Source organism: Melanostigma gelatinosum (assembly GCF_949748355.1).
Source record: "Melanostigma gelatinosum genome assembly, chromosome: 11".
Lineage (NCBI taxonomy): Eukaryota > Metazoa > Chordata > Actinopteri > Perciformes > Zoarcidae > Melanostigma > Melanostigma gelatinosum.
In genome coordinates, this window is record NC_136644.1 from 21,978,869 (window position 1) to 21,993,375 (window position 14,507).

The following is a 14,507-nucleotide window of genomic DNA, read 5'->3' on the forward strand; positions in this document are numbered from 1 at the left end:
TACCTCAAATCTGTACTTAAGCACAGCACTTGAGTAAACGTACTTAGCTGCATTACACCAGTGCTGTAGGGAGTGTATTGACAGAGAGTGAACGACAAAACAATCACGCCCTCCACTACTTTCTATTGCACAAAAAGCCGCTGTTGTTGCGTTCACAACTGTCCTGCTGTCGGTTTCCACGTGTTCCAGCTTTTTCTACAGCCCCTCCCCTTCTGTTCTAAACCTCCCCTCCCATTGGCCGAGCCTCCTGTCACTCAGCAAGGAGGGGGCGTTGTTGGACCCCACCCTCCTCGTTGCTTGACAGTCCTGTCCCGACGTCACCGGTTCCGTCCCAACACGGAAATAAAGTATGTCCAACGGCTGCGTTGCTGTTATTATGGATTTAAAGCGGCACTGCTAAGCGTAGCTTTCACCGTGTTTCAGGAATACGCGCGCGGCTTGTTTGCGATGTTAAACGGCCGGTGCGGACTAACTTTGTGACGGATGGACGCACGCGCTGGAAATGGAGAGATAGTTCAACCTCTGTTGTTAGTTCAATAGAGCTCCGTTTGTTCAGAGCCATGACACAAAGAGTGCTGGGGGTCATGGGGGCTCTGGGACGCCTGCTGCTGTCTCTCCTCCTGCTGTCCTGGGACGGCAAGCTGTTTCAGGTATAAAGTTTGTCACGTTAAACTGTGCGTGGGGTGTTGTTGTTGTTGTTGTTGTTGTTGTTGTTGTTACTGATTGGGGCTTGCTATTTATGCGCAGCACGGACCGCAACTGGCATCCCACTGCGCTTCTGTGTCTATTTCAGGCTCGAGTAAAGTTGCCGTGATATGATGATAGGACATTGAGTGCAAGTTGCCTGAAGAAAGTTAATACTGCCTCTCTCTATGTGTGTGTGTGTGTGTGTGTGTGTGTGTGTGTGTGTGTGTGTGTGTGTGTGTGTGTGTGTGTGTGTTTGCGCGTGCGTGCATGCATTGAGCGTCTCTGTGCACGTCTTCTTGACTCAAGAGGTCAGTTGTGCGTTGCCAGTTGCCACCTGTCGGTGGGTAAATATGGGAGTGGTGAACACACACAAGTTCTCAGCATTGAGTATGGTGTATGTGTTGGGAGGAGGGGTGGGGGTAAGGATAAGGATATCCTGCTATATGAGGAACACGGTATAATTATGAGAGCAGAGCTGGACTGTCGAACCACTGACACATCCACACATCCACAGACGTCCACACACAAGCTGTAGTCCAGCGATGATGAAATCTCAGATACATGACATGACACCTGGCTTAAAGTCTCTCTCTCGCTCCCTCTCTCCCTCTCTCTCTCCCTCCCTCCCTGGAGGCCCATCAGGTTGGAGGGGTCAGATCTGTCACCCTCCCAGAATCCCTCCTGTTCGTCTCCACAATGGACGGTAGTCTGCATGCTGTCTCCAAACAGTCAGGAGACATCAAGTGGACCCTCCGGGAAGGTTCATTACACATCAGACGTCAACGCTGTTTCAGGAATGTCTAATTCTATTCAAACATATTTCTCATTAAATCTTTCTTTGATTTCTTTCAGACCCCATTATTCAAGTACCTGTCTACCTCACAGAGTGAGTAACACACAAATACATGCAAGTACTCATACAAATATAGGACTGAGTGGTTTTTTTTGTGAATAGCAAAGTATTGAATGCTGTCATGTAACACAAGTAGGCAGATGTGTAGTCTTGTGTACTTATTCCTGGATTAGATAGTTCCTTTACATTATTTTATTCACGCTTGTACAGCTGCATTATTTTTTTTTTAGACAAAATGTTTTGACTCAAACAAAGGTATTTGAAAGGTACTGGACAAAGTCTTGGTGCCGAAAGAGGTAAAAGGAATTTAAATATATTTAAAATAATCACTGGACTGCTGTCTGAATGCTCTTTTTGTAGGCCGGGTTTTCTCCCAGACCCCAATGATGGCAGTTTGTATGTCCTGGGCGGCAAACACAAGGAAGGCCTGATGGTAAAGAACGCAGTATGTGTGTGTGTGTGTGTGTGTGTGTGTGTGTTTGAGTGTGTCGGTTCCACCGTATGACTCACCCCCCCATTGTTTGGATGTACCCACAGAAACTGCCCTTCACCATCCCAGAGCTGGTTCAGTCGGCTCCCTGCAGGAGCTCTGATGGTATCCTCTACACAGGTGAGACATTGTGTGTTTGTGAGAGGTGAAAGAAACGAGACATGTGCATACTTGACATACTTCAATGCTGTTTGTTTATATTTGTGTTTTTGTGCACATGAAGGTAAAAAGCAGGATGTGTGGTTTGTGGTGGATCCTGAGACGGGTGAGAAGCAAACCAGTTTAACCACCTCCTCCTCCGAATCCATCTGCCCGAACACTCCTCTGCTCTACATTGGTCGCACAGGTATGTCATGATCACTGACATTTTTCAACTCTCTGTGACCAGAAAAAAATCACCAAAGTGCAGAATCGACGATTAACAGTATTCTCATGCTTCCTGGATGACTGTTTTTTCCCCCACAGAATACATGGTCACCATGTTTGACACCAAGACACAGGAGCTGCGGTGGAACGCTACGTACAATGATTACTCTGCTCCACCTTACGACGACAAACAGGACTACAGTAGGTCACACACATCCCTGCACACACAGTCAGTAATGGAGGCTTACTTCAATGTCAATATGAGCTGATAACACAGAACCTGCTTTGTAATAAGCAAACTGAACTATGTATTTGGGTACCTGTATGTCCAGAACAGGGTTGAAGAGAATTACAGTAGTACTGTATGTAGTCTCTTCACGTCATAAAATAAAATATTTCAGTCAATACTAAGTATTGTTTTATCGTCAAGCATCTACTTGACTTTATAGATTCTCTATACAGGATTCAGAGCATCAGTATAGCTGCAAGCTAAGTAAACATAGGGTGGAGTAATAACTACCTGAGCAGAGAAGGAAGTCGCTCTCCCTCTGTTTGAGTTGTAATCCGAGTTTCTCGATTCTTTGTCTGCACATCTGGGCTGGCCGTCCCAACCGATAAGCGTAGCACCCGACCTCCGGTTCCCCCCCCCCCCCTCAGGGTTAACGTAGTTTGCTTTGTCAGCACTGTTGCCGTGGTTGGCACTGTTTGCGCTTTTCTATAAATTTCATAATTTGTATTTCATAATTTGTATTTTGCAACATATTTTGTTTGAGATGTAAATTTAAAATGTGTAAATATGCATGCGAGTGCTTTCTAGCTTGCGCTTTCTATTTAAAACAACCAGACTTTGTTCATATGAAATCTGCGAGAACGTGTGAAATCTCTTGAAACAACTCAAAGATGTGACATTCCAACTTGTCCAAAACTGACCTGTGCTGCCTGTTGCCCTTCCAGAGATGGCCCATCTAGTGTCGAGCGGTGACGGTCTCGTAGTGACCGTTGACAGAGAGACAGGTAGGGGGAGGTGTGTGGTTTTTACTATGTGAAGATCTGGTCACCTTTTTATTTGTCTTTACTTCCACCTCTTCAGACTGTGAGTGTTGTGTGTGTGTGTGTGTGTGTGTGTATTTTGTCTTCCAGGTGACGTCTTGTGGAGTCAGAACTACGGCTCGCCCGTCGTAGGGGTCTACCTGTACTCTGGCGACTCGCTGAGACACGCCCCTCACCTGTCGCTGGCTATAGAAACGCTGCGCTTCCTCACCTTCTCCTCTGCCAACGAACAGGAGGACGCACACTCCACATTGAAGTGGAGCTATCAGTTTGTGAAAGAGCAAGCCAGCGCACAAGCACAACTCGTGTAAGAGAAATTGTGAATACATGCATTAAAAAAAAAAAGAGCTTTGACAGCGTTGTGATGCATCAGTCTGAGCGGTAACTAGAAGGCTCTCGGCCAAGACTTGCTCCGACAACCTGACTTTAAATTGAAGTTAAGTTAAGTGAGGTGTCTTGACATACACATTTAACGGACAAGAGACCAAGAACTGCTGACTCCGTTGTTTTCTCACTCATCCACTTACTGCAGACTAAAAGAATAAGCTGTGGTAAAAACTTTGTTCAACTGTCGGCCGGAACTAAGTTTCAAGTGTCTGGTAATATGTTTTAAGGGACAATGCCATGATCCAATCAGTTATTGCTTGTCCTGAGACCAATCAGTTCACTCTATTTGATTCAAATATTTCTATACATTTTTGAGGTGTGCTACTAAATAATAAATCCATAATTGGCTGAGAGAATAACCTGACTTTGTCTCCTCATTAAGACCCACGCTCTATGTAGGGAAATTGGACTCCCACCTCTACGCCTCCACTTCCCTCGTCCACCACGGAGTCTCGTTAGTGGTGAGTTTAGATAGGTCATCTTTTTGTGTGCGTTGGACACACCTGATTTGATACATGTGACCGGTTTCTGCTTCTTGTTGCTGTGGCAGCCTCGGGGACTGACCTTGGCCCGAATCGAGGGTCCAGTGACGACCGGAGTGACGGTCAGTGAGCGAGGGGAGTGTGAGATCACACCGTTCACTGATGTGCGCTATCCAGCAGGAAGCACAAACAGCCGGAAAAACCACTGGCTGCTAATAGGTAATTCTCTCTCTCTCTCTCTCTCTTCTCTCTCTCTCTCTCTCTCTCTCTTTCTCTCTTTTTCTCTCTCTCTCTCTCTCTCTTTCTCTCTCTCTCTCTTTTTCCTCTCTCTCTCTCTTTTTCTCTCTCTCTCTCTCTCTCTCTCTCTCGCTCTCTCTCTCTCTCTCTCTCTCTCTCTCTTTTTTTCTCTCTCTCTCTCTCTCGCTCTCTCTCTCTCTCTCTCTCTCTTTTTTTCTCTCTCTCTCTCTGTCGCTCTCTCTCTCTTTTTTTTCTCTCTCTCTCTGTCGCTCTCTCTCTCTTTTTTTTTTCTCTCTCTCTCTCTCTCTCTCTCTCTCTCTCTCTCTCTCTCTCTCTCTCTCTTTTTTGCTCTCTCTCTCTCTCTCTCTCTCTCTCTCTCTCTTTTTCTCTCTCTCTCTCTCTCTTTTTCTTTCTCTCTCTCTCTCTCTCTCTTTTTTTCTCTCTCTCTCTCTCTCTCTCTCTCTCTCTCTCTCTCTCTCTCTCTCTCTCTCTCTCTCTCTCTCTCTCTCTCTCTCTCTCTGGATGTCATCCAAAAGCAATGAGAACTTCTTGACAGCTGGACAGCTAAATTACAGTTATGTTGTATGTAATTATTCTAAAAAGCTAGGAAATCTGTGCGCTCAGTTCTTGTATTTTGACTGTTTTGAAACTGGACGGTGACTTAATCCAGAGACAGGAAAGCGGATCAGTCTGATGTTTTGTCTAAAATATAGAAAACTAGTTCCATTTTGTTTAGTAAGATAAAACTAGGTATTGATTTTGTAAATATGGATGATACACAAAGCACAAAAAACATACATGAATTAATGAATGAGGACTTTAAGCAGTGTTCAGCATGAAAGCAGTACCTCTGGCTAAAGAAGAACGGTCCCCTGAAAATATCTCTCTTTGATTTATTGAGGAGAGAAAAGAGAGTGACCACAAACGCAGACACTCAAGTGGCTTTGAAGGCATTCATATCTGAATGTTTCTAGGTCATCACGAGCTCCCTCCAGTGGCTCACACCACCATGCTGAGGGATTTCCCAGTCGGCCTGCAGCGTTCTGGTGAGGCAGTCATCCCCCCTCGACCTTCTGCCTCCTCTGCCTCGCCTGCCTCCTACTACCACCAGCGCTACGTGAGTCACTGCTGCAGTCTACAGCTGAGCGTCGGTGAATCAGACAGTAACCCTCTTCCTTCATGTTGTTACCGTCTATCACAGCAGCTGTGTCAGAGACCGAAGAAACAAATGGATAAACCACTAAATCCACTTTCATTGTAAACTGCTTTACAGACAACGTTGACGACCAACACGGATAAAAACAAGTCATTAAACCTCATTATATTTCCATTGTTTCTCATCCCGCTTGTCTTATTGTGTCCTTCACTTCCAGGCGGTTGCTGGTAGCCACAGCGACACTAATGCTGACAGAGGAGGGGTTGATGGGAGGTCGACAGCACAGGCCCAGAGGCCGGCCGCTGTGCTGCCCGTCTATGTGACTCAGGACCGTCTGACTCTGGCTGTTCTGACGCTGCTGCTGGGAGGATGGCTGGCCTTCGTGCTCACGTACCCCGTGGTGAGTTTGTGTCTTATATAGGACAGAATTGTCACGTCAAAAAACTGCCCTAGAATTATTTATAGATAATGTTTTCCACTTTCACTGATACATCTTTTTAAACCAGCTGATCATAACTACCAACTACCACACCCTTTTCAGCCCTTTAAATGAAAATAACACACATTTTATGATGTACGGGCGACACAGTTAATTATAGGCACTGAGGCTGAACTTAATTGCACAATGAATGCCAAATGCATCCACACAGCCAAATTAAAAAGCTAAGTCCCTAGTGATGCTTGTGTGTTTTAAGATGCAGTTTTATTCTCAACGATATGAACAAAAGGTGGCAAACTGCACCGATATCAAGCAGTAGTGATGGTACAAGCAGGAGAACAGAGGTATCCTGTGCAGTTCTTGTTTTTCTATGAGTGGATCCCTGTTTTATTCATCTCGTGCACGCTTACAAGGATGCACATGCACGCGTGTGTGCACAAATGAGTGATAAATAGACAGTCCTGCAAATGGTTTAACACTATTCCACTGATCAGGTTTGAGTATGTGGCGGAAACACGACAAAATGTGCAACAGTGCACCAGAAAAGCAGGGAAGAAGGAAGAACGATGGCTATTAAGCATTGCTGTAAACAAGGAAATGCATTCAACACATTTGTTAGGCTTGAAGGAATTCAGAAAATGTGTTTTGCTGTGTGTCAATGAATGTCAACATAACTTTTGTTTGTTTAAAAGAAAACTCCACCCTGAACTGGAGCTGCAACCTCTTTTTGGCTGCGTTTTTTGTTGTGTCTGTTGCGGCTGCTCTCAGTGAAGTAATCGCTGTTGACAGTGCTGCAAAGGAGAGTTCTATAATCGTACAAGTCTCTCTCAAAGAAGAGCTCCCGTTCAACACGCATCTCTCAAGCTGCCTCTTCTGACAGCGTTTAAATGTGCTCTGTATCTGTGCGTGTCTCTGCAGCGTGCAGCTCATCAGCTGAAAGCTCAACGGCGGCTGGAGGAGGCTTTTGAGTCTCGTCTCCAGCGCATGCAGACAAACATGCAGACGGCGACCTCGGTCTCTTCAGACACGACCCTTTCTACTGACACAAACCTCTCCAGTGGTAAGTAACTTATAAGAAAAGTTCCTCTCTTCTGCTTTATTCCCTGTATTTAATGACCTGTGGGGTCCAGTTCAATGATGAACATTCTCCTTTGCGTTGCACTTGAGAAATGAAGTGTTGAAGCAGCAGGTTTTCTCAAAGCCTAGACATCTTGAATATATTATTTCTGTATCCAGATACTCCGCCTGCCGACCCGCCACCTCGTCCTCACACTCAAAGCAGCAGCACCTCTGATGTCGATAAAAATGGCACCGCTGGGCATAACCCCACAGCAGGTAACGTTTTAACATCATTATTTCCTTCTGTCCCGCACCACTAAGATGAAATGAATATATTCTTCCTTCCTACGTCTCTCAGAAGGAAACAGTGAGGAGGTGCAGGTGGGTAAAATCTCCTTCACGCCGTCTGAGGTGCTCGGACACGGCACCGCGGGAACGTTTGTCTTCAGGTACAGTATTTACATTTTCAACACAGCGCTGTTACGACAGCTAAGAACAGGTGTAAGAAACTCTTCTATTAGTATTTGGTGACGAAATGGCCCCTGTGATCTCAAACAAAGTGTGGCTTCAGCAATAGGCCTTTGACTTGTCACAGCAGGAAAAGCACTAATAGCACAAATGGCATCAATGATGACTCGTGCTCTATTTACTTGTCCCATTAAGACCCTGAAACTGAAGCAACCCACAACCCACTTAATTTCTTATGTAAACTAAATTGTCCTGATGCACACACAGTACTGTGCATAATGTGTCACGGCCCTCTGTTTTTGGGGACTTTAGGGGTAATTTCGATGGACGGCACGTAGCGGTGAAGCGGATACTGCCGGAGTGCTTCGAGGTAGCAGAGCGCGAGGTGCAGCTCCTCCGAGAGTCGGACACTCACCCGAACGTCATCCGATACTTCTGCACGGAGAGAGACCGCCTCTTCACGTACATCGCCATCGAGCTGTGCGCTGCCACCCTGCAACAGGTCAGCACTGTAGGGCCTTTGTCAGTAAAAAAAAAAGAAAGCGCAAATAAGACTTCATCTCAGGACTGTGTGGGCGTGAATAGACTGGAAGCGATTGACGTCGTCTTCCTGAGTTAAGTAAAAACAAACACTGACCACATACAGACACAAAATAACATATCTACAGGCAAAGCAATCACAGTATCCATTACCTTGAACAAGTCATCAAACAAAACATCATAGCAGGTGGTGTTATTCCTCTTGTGTGCCCCCCCCCCCCCCCCCTTATTAGTTGCAGTGGGTGTTTTTTTATAGATATTTTTCTCATTTGTTCAACGTAAGTAATGAGTTCCCGGAGGCTCGTTAAATGAGGCTCTTTAAATGAGTTCCTTGGCAAGGAAGTAGGAGATGGCCCATGGGGACATTTGTAGATGATTATGCGTTCGACCGGTCTGTACAAGTCTGGTTTACCGCCATGATTGCATTGCTGGCAAATATTAGAAACCATGACGGGCTGCGGTGCATCTTTGCCACAGTTTGAAAGAGCAGTGAAGAGACAGTCTTGCGGCTCTAGTTAGTGCGAGCAAGTCGTTTTTTAATCTCTTCTTTTTTTGCAGCAGAGGACCACGCAAATCATACAAGAACCTGTTAGGCGTCAACCAATTACACCTTTATCATTCTTATTGGTCGATGGAGATTTGGGACGTTAATCCCCATCAAAGCTTTGCTCCACCTTCAACATGAGCAGAAGTCTAATCAGTCAGAGTAACTAGAAGCAGCTGTGTGGGTGTTCACAGGTTTTAATACCAAAATAACACGTGTTTGTTGTGTGTCTCTGTCCTCTGCAGTACGTGGAGGATCCGTCTTGTTTCCCTGAGCTGAATCCGATAACTCTACTGGGACAGACCATGTGTGGCCTCTCACACCTCCACTCACTCAACATAGGTCTGAGATACACACACACATACAGACTATACATGTACACACCTTTCTTTATTTGTTTCTAAATAATTTCCCCCAGAAACCAGTGCTGCTCAGCTTTGACAGCTAAAATGTTTTTCTGTGTTTCCCCTCTTCCTCTTTCTTCTTCGCTCTCCATCGACTCTCCCTTTAGTCCACCGTGACCTGAAGCCTAGAAACATCCTCCTCTCTGGTCCCAGTGCGCTGGGTCGGGTCCGAGCTCTCATCTCTGACTTTGGACTCTGTAAGAAGATCCCAGCCGGTCGGAGCAGCTTCTCTTTGCGGTCAGGAATCCCGGGAACCGAAGGGTGGATAGCTCCCGAAGTACTGCGGGATACTCCCGGCAACAAGCCGGTAACACACGTATTACATATGTAATGTATATTTCTTTGAACACTCTGAAAGGGTCACAGTTAGAAAAAATGAATAGATGATGGAAGTAGCTTGAGGGTCTGTGATCCAGATTTAAAGTCCCATCATTTGAAGTTGTGGTGCCAATTTGAATGAGACATACTTTGGCATTTTATTTTCAAAAGCATAGACAAAATGATTACAACTTTTTTTGTTTTATTTTCGATAAAAAATATATTTTTTCTGTCCTAAATTTACATACAAAACCAAAACTGAGCGGTACCCAAGCTTGAGGAACTCTGAGGTGGAGACGAGTATTTTGTTTGTATTTTGACGGACGGATTGTGTTTGTTTTCCGATCCGGTGTTTCTCCTCTTCTCTGCACAGACGGCAGCGGTGGACGTCTTCTCGGCAGGCTGTGTGTTCTACTTCGTGGTCAGCAGGGGGCAGCACCCCTTTGGCGATTCATTTAGACGGCAGGTCAACATCCTGTCAGGAGAATATTCACTCTCGCATTTTATGGAGGATATACACGGTGAGAGCGGTCTTTGTGCATTACGTCTTCACTGGCTTCAGTTCATAGTTTGCTCCAGAATTAAAGCTCGTTCAGTAAATTCCAGCCTTGCACCACCATCTTCAAATCACACCTCAACAATCCAACTTCTTTCCAAATATCCTCCATGCTCCTGGCTTTTCTTGCTACAAATTCCTGAAATAATCAGTTTTTCATGGTTTCCATGCAATTTTCAGACATTACCGTGATTGCACAATTACAATAATCGCAAAAATAATCTGCTCATGTCACAAATACAAGAAACCCTGAAAACCGTTTTGTCCCTCAAATCAGATGACGTCATAGCGCAGGAGCTGATTGAGCAGATGATCAGCGCCGAGGCCGAGGCGCGGCCCTCCACCGCCTGTGTGCTCAAACATCCGTTCTTCTGGAGCCCCGAGAAGCAGCTGCTCTTTTTCCAGGTGTGTTCAATCTGTTGGCCACGGAGACACAAATCAAGCCGTGCCAGCTGTCTCTCTTGATTAGTAAACTTTGTTTGATATGGTCACGTTAAAGTAGCATCAACATACTACATTATGTATTATGTAGGCCCAGATTCACTGTGTTTACTGCTTATTTACACCTGTCCACAGGAGGCTTTTTTTAATGACTACTTGTCATTACTTTCTGGTTTAAAAAATCCGATTTGATGTATATATTTTTTAAATTTTACGATAAACACGGAGCAAAAAATGTGCAAACGGGGTCTGAGTGTGTTTGTGTGCGTTGGTACGTAGGACGTGAGTGACCGGATAGAGAAGGAACCAGCAGACAGTCCGATCGTGGTCAAACTGGAGACTGCAGGGAGAGCAGTGGTTCGAACCAACTGGAGGATGCATATCTCTGTGCCGCTGCAGACAGGTACATCGCATCACTGCACTGTTTGCACCTGTGCAGGATGACAAAGCCATCAAATGGTCTGTAACCTCCCTGTGTACGTTGCAGACTTGAGGCGGTTCAGGACATACAAAGGGAACTCGGTCAGAGATCTGCTGAGAGCCATGAGGAATAAGGTCAGCATGCTTCCTGGAACTCTTCTATTTATTTGACACAAGTAGTCACGCTTTGACACGTGTATGTTGACGCGTTACAGAAGCATCACTACCACGAGTTGCCACCGGAGGTGCAGGAGGCTCTCGGCGAGCTGCCCGAAGGCTTCGTCAGCTACTTCACCTCACGCTTTCCACGGTTACTGATGCACACACACGCTGCTCTGCACATCTGCTCCCACGAGAGACTGTTTCACCCCTACTATCTCCCCCCCCACGCCAAACAGCAATAACGCCACCCTGCACATAATACTCTGTACACACACTGATGTACAGGAAGTGCCCCTTTATTGCTTTTGTAAAGCCCGCACTGTTTTTTGGTACAGTGCTGTGAAAAAGTTTTTATATGGCTTGAGTTGTTTTAGAGATTCCTTTTTATTTTTCTGCAGCTGTTGATCAGGAAACGGTTTTAAGATTCAATTAGAAAGTACGCTCCTCCACTAAAGCTGCATACTTTATTTATATTAATAATAAACAATGTTTTTGAACTACATCTTAACTTGTAACTCCATCAGAATTTTTCTATTCAGTTAAATGCCATAGTTCATCAATGTGTTTCCTCTAAACAACTACTGTAGAAAAACACTTCTTAGTTTCAGGTGATTTTACACGAATTATAACAGAGTTATGACTATTTTATTCCATTTCTATAGAAAGCCAAAAAGGAGAGAGAGAGAGGGGCAACAATTTCATTTTTCGAAAGTTTGCCTAAAACTTAGATAATGTTATTTAATATTACATTAAACTAATAGGAAAATGTAATTTATTTCATGATGACATTCTGGGCATATCGTGGAAGGTGATGTGTGATGAGTCCAGATTAAACGGCACCACAAACCATATGCGAGGTGCACAAACTTTGTCACAGCACTGTAGGTAACGCAGACACTGGACTACAGGTTTTTATAAGAGATAAAGCTTGTGTTGCTGATCCAAGGCTTCATGTCGAAGAATAAATCTCTGCTATCCTTTTTTAAACAGTTCCGTTGCTGCTGCGCTTCTCTGAGCTCCTCTGTAGGCAGTGCCAAAGACTCCACAATGTTTGCTTTGCTGTTTGTTTTTATCTATTTGATATGCGTGTCGGAATGTAGCTACACTGACTGAAGAATGTACTGCGCCTCGTTTCTCACTAAAGCAGTACATGAAGCGCAAAAGTCAAACATCATTGGCTCGCGTTAAAACGTGGCCGAGTTCTGGGTCAATCAGACTGATGCAGGCGATAATGCAACAATGGCAACTACTTCATTTTCAACAGAAATGCAATGTATTTCACCACTCCTGCATGTTGGCATTGCTTGAGCTTTTGAGCCTCTTTTCAAATGACACTAAATGCTCTCGGAGATGTGTGAAGTGTCTCCCTGTAACTACTGGATGAAGGCTTTTTTTCATTGGTCTGCAGTAGAATGAATGATGAAGAATCCAAACTTTTGTACTTTTTTGTGAATGAGTGAATTGAACTGATGCTTTGGGTGTGCCAGAGAATTAATAAATCAAGCGTTGTTAGTTTGTAAATTTAAAAATGTTTTTGTTGGTCTTTACTCTTCTTAGTTTTAAGACCAATGGGTTCATGTTACTGGAAAGAAGAAAGTGACAAACATTTGATTGACTTTGTTGTTGGACAAATGTAGAGTATGAGACAATGGGTAAGACTTCAAAGTACAACTTAAAATGCTTACTTGGGGGGGGGGGGGGATGGGGTCCTGCAGAACATGAACACACAACTTTAGCCCAGTTTTGATGATCTCACATGAGAGATTTCTGCATTGCTGCTTTTGTTTGAGCTCTTTCTGGTGTGAAGGACGGCTGGGCTCACACTAATCACCCCCCCCCCCCCCCCCGCCCTCCAAACTTTCACTTTGATTGTTGCTTATTATGAATATTTCATATGAAACAGAAATGCTTGTGATTAATATGAATATTTGCCCCTCTAACAAACCTTTTTTTTTTAATATTTTTTATATTTAATCAGGTGAGTCTTTAAGACAAAATTATTATTTACAATAGCGACCTGGCTTTTAAAATGTACAATATTAGATTCGATATTTATGACATCAAATTACCATAAATATATATGAAATCACAATGCAACATTTAAACTCTGGCGATTTTGTCAGGACATGATATCAACTGCACGTTAGTTAACAAATACTGTGAGTCTGTAACCGGTTTACAAAGTCCAGTTCTACATTGTTCAGTTTGACTTTTAGACATGGCCGTTAGTTTTAGCCGACTGTGCACTCGAAGGACAACACTTCTGACCTCATCCGTTAGCTTCAGTCGCCAAAGACGCATGGAACACTGCACGCAGAACAGAATATTCAGGTGTTACAGTAGTTGCTACAGGATTGACAATAAGTCGATTATTTCTCTGTGATCAACGGCAACCAGGAGATAAATGAAGGTCTTAATTGCGAAGATGTGTGGCAGAGTTGTCTCACCTAATTGCAGCTTGTTATTTCCATCAGGTGGAGAGAAAAGCCTCATGCTGTTAGTGTTGAACTGTAAGAATAATGGTGTTTGCATGTAATTGAAAGAGTAAATGATGCATTAGTAATGATGCAATCAGAGACATTAACTACACTACGTGAGACTTGACATTTTAAATCTGATCTTTTTTCTTCTTTAGACCGTAAAACAACCGCTTCAACACAATCTGAGTGTACTTTCCCTCCTGCCAGCCAGATGTCAAAGACTCTTTAACAGCTGCTTTTATACGTATTCATTTAAAACCCACTAATTCACGACATAGACTGTATTGAACAAAAGCGGCCTGATGACCAGGATCATGCTGTTGAGTTCCAGAAAAGAGTCATTCACTGACGGGAACACAGAGGAAAGTGTGTTGAGTTTAGGTTTGAATGGGTCAGACGCATGTGATCTGTGAGTGCAGCCATGATGTATCATTGACTCACTCACAAACTAAATTGTTCAATCTGGATGAATATATGTATCCAGAAAACACGTCAAGGAATTGATTTATTGTCGCCAGAAATCCCAAATATTAGATTTATTATTTTATTTCAATTTCTTTATATTTGATGCTCTCCTCATGCGTTTGCTATTTAATTGTAGTTTATCCCCAGTCGTTCCTCTATTTGGTAACTGTTAACGATAAAATCATGAGGGGTTATTTTTTTTGCAAATGAAATGTGACAAACAATCACTTTAATGCTTAAGTATTTTTGAGTTTGACAGGGAGTGCAGCGTCACTGTAGATCAAAAATGTTGAAGTGCATTGCTCGTGTGACACCAGCAGAGGGACACGTGTGCCTTTCTTGTAAAGCGTGAAAGTATGGAGGAGGAGATGGACAAACAGTGGGTTTAACTGTTTAATCTGTCGTTTACATAAATTCAATTTAATTATTGTAAGAGGCATAAAGTAAAAGTTTTGCGATTATGTAAGCATGCACGTGTAGTTGTGCTTATCGCCATCTATCTG

General features: G+C 43.9%; 1 protein-coding gene across 2 annotated transcripts; it reads left to right on the plus strand.

Annotated features, from left to right (window-relative positions):
* Positions 1–383: 383 nt before the first annotated feature.
* Positions 384–12,578, plus strand: ern2 (endoplasmic reticulum to nucleus signaling 2). Of its 2 annotated transcripts, none has more exons than XM_079277818.1 (24): positions 384–650; positions 1,321–1,447; positions 1,540–1,573; positions 1,901–1,973; positions 2,078–2,150; positions 2,254–2,376; positions 2,496–2,597; positions 3,351–3,410; positions 3,537–3,753; positions 4,216–4,294; positions 4,384–4,534; positions 5,527–5,669; positions 5,926–6,108; positions 7,066–7,207; positions 7,384–7,482; positions 7,565–7,655; positions 7,987–8,176; positions 9,004–9,100; positions 9,270–9,469; positions 9,854–10,001; positions 10,314–10,441; positions 10,757–10,880; positions 10,965–11,032; positions 11,113–12,578. In XM_079277818.1, exons 1-24 carry the CDS (start codon positions 561–563, stop codon positions 11,299–11,301), a joined length of 2,931 nt encoding a protein of 976 aa, XP_079133944.1. In that variant the 5' UTR covers positions 384–560; the 3' UTR covers positions 11,302–12,578. The 2 variants fall into 2 exon arrangements, with proteins under 2 accessions (XP_079133944.1, XP_079133945.1); XM_079277819.1 differs by having other exon boundaries at positions 1,330–1,447.
* Positions 12,579–14,507: the final 1,929 nt, after the last annotated feature.

Excerpts from the sequence above, each read along its gene's own strand:
- ern2 (XM_079277818.1), top strand. The coding sequence starts at position 561 with ATGACACAAAGAGTGCTGGGGGTCATGGGGGCTCTGGGACGCCTGCTG. Across the intron at positions 1,574-1,900 it reads GTACCTGTCTACCTCACAGA|GCCGGGTTTTCTCCCAGACC; the intron begins GTGAGTAACACA and ends CTCTTTTTGTAG. Across the intron at positions 11,033-11,112 it reads TGAGAGCCATGAGGAATAAG|AAGCATCACTACCACGAGTT; the intron begins GTCAGCATGCTT and ends GACGCGTTACAG.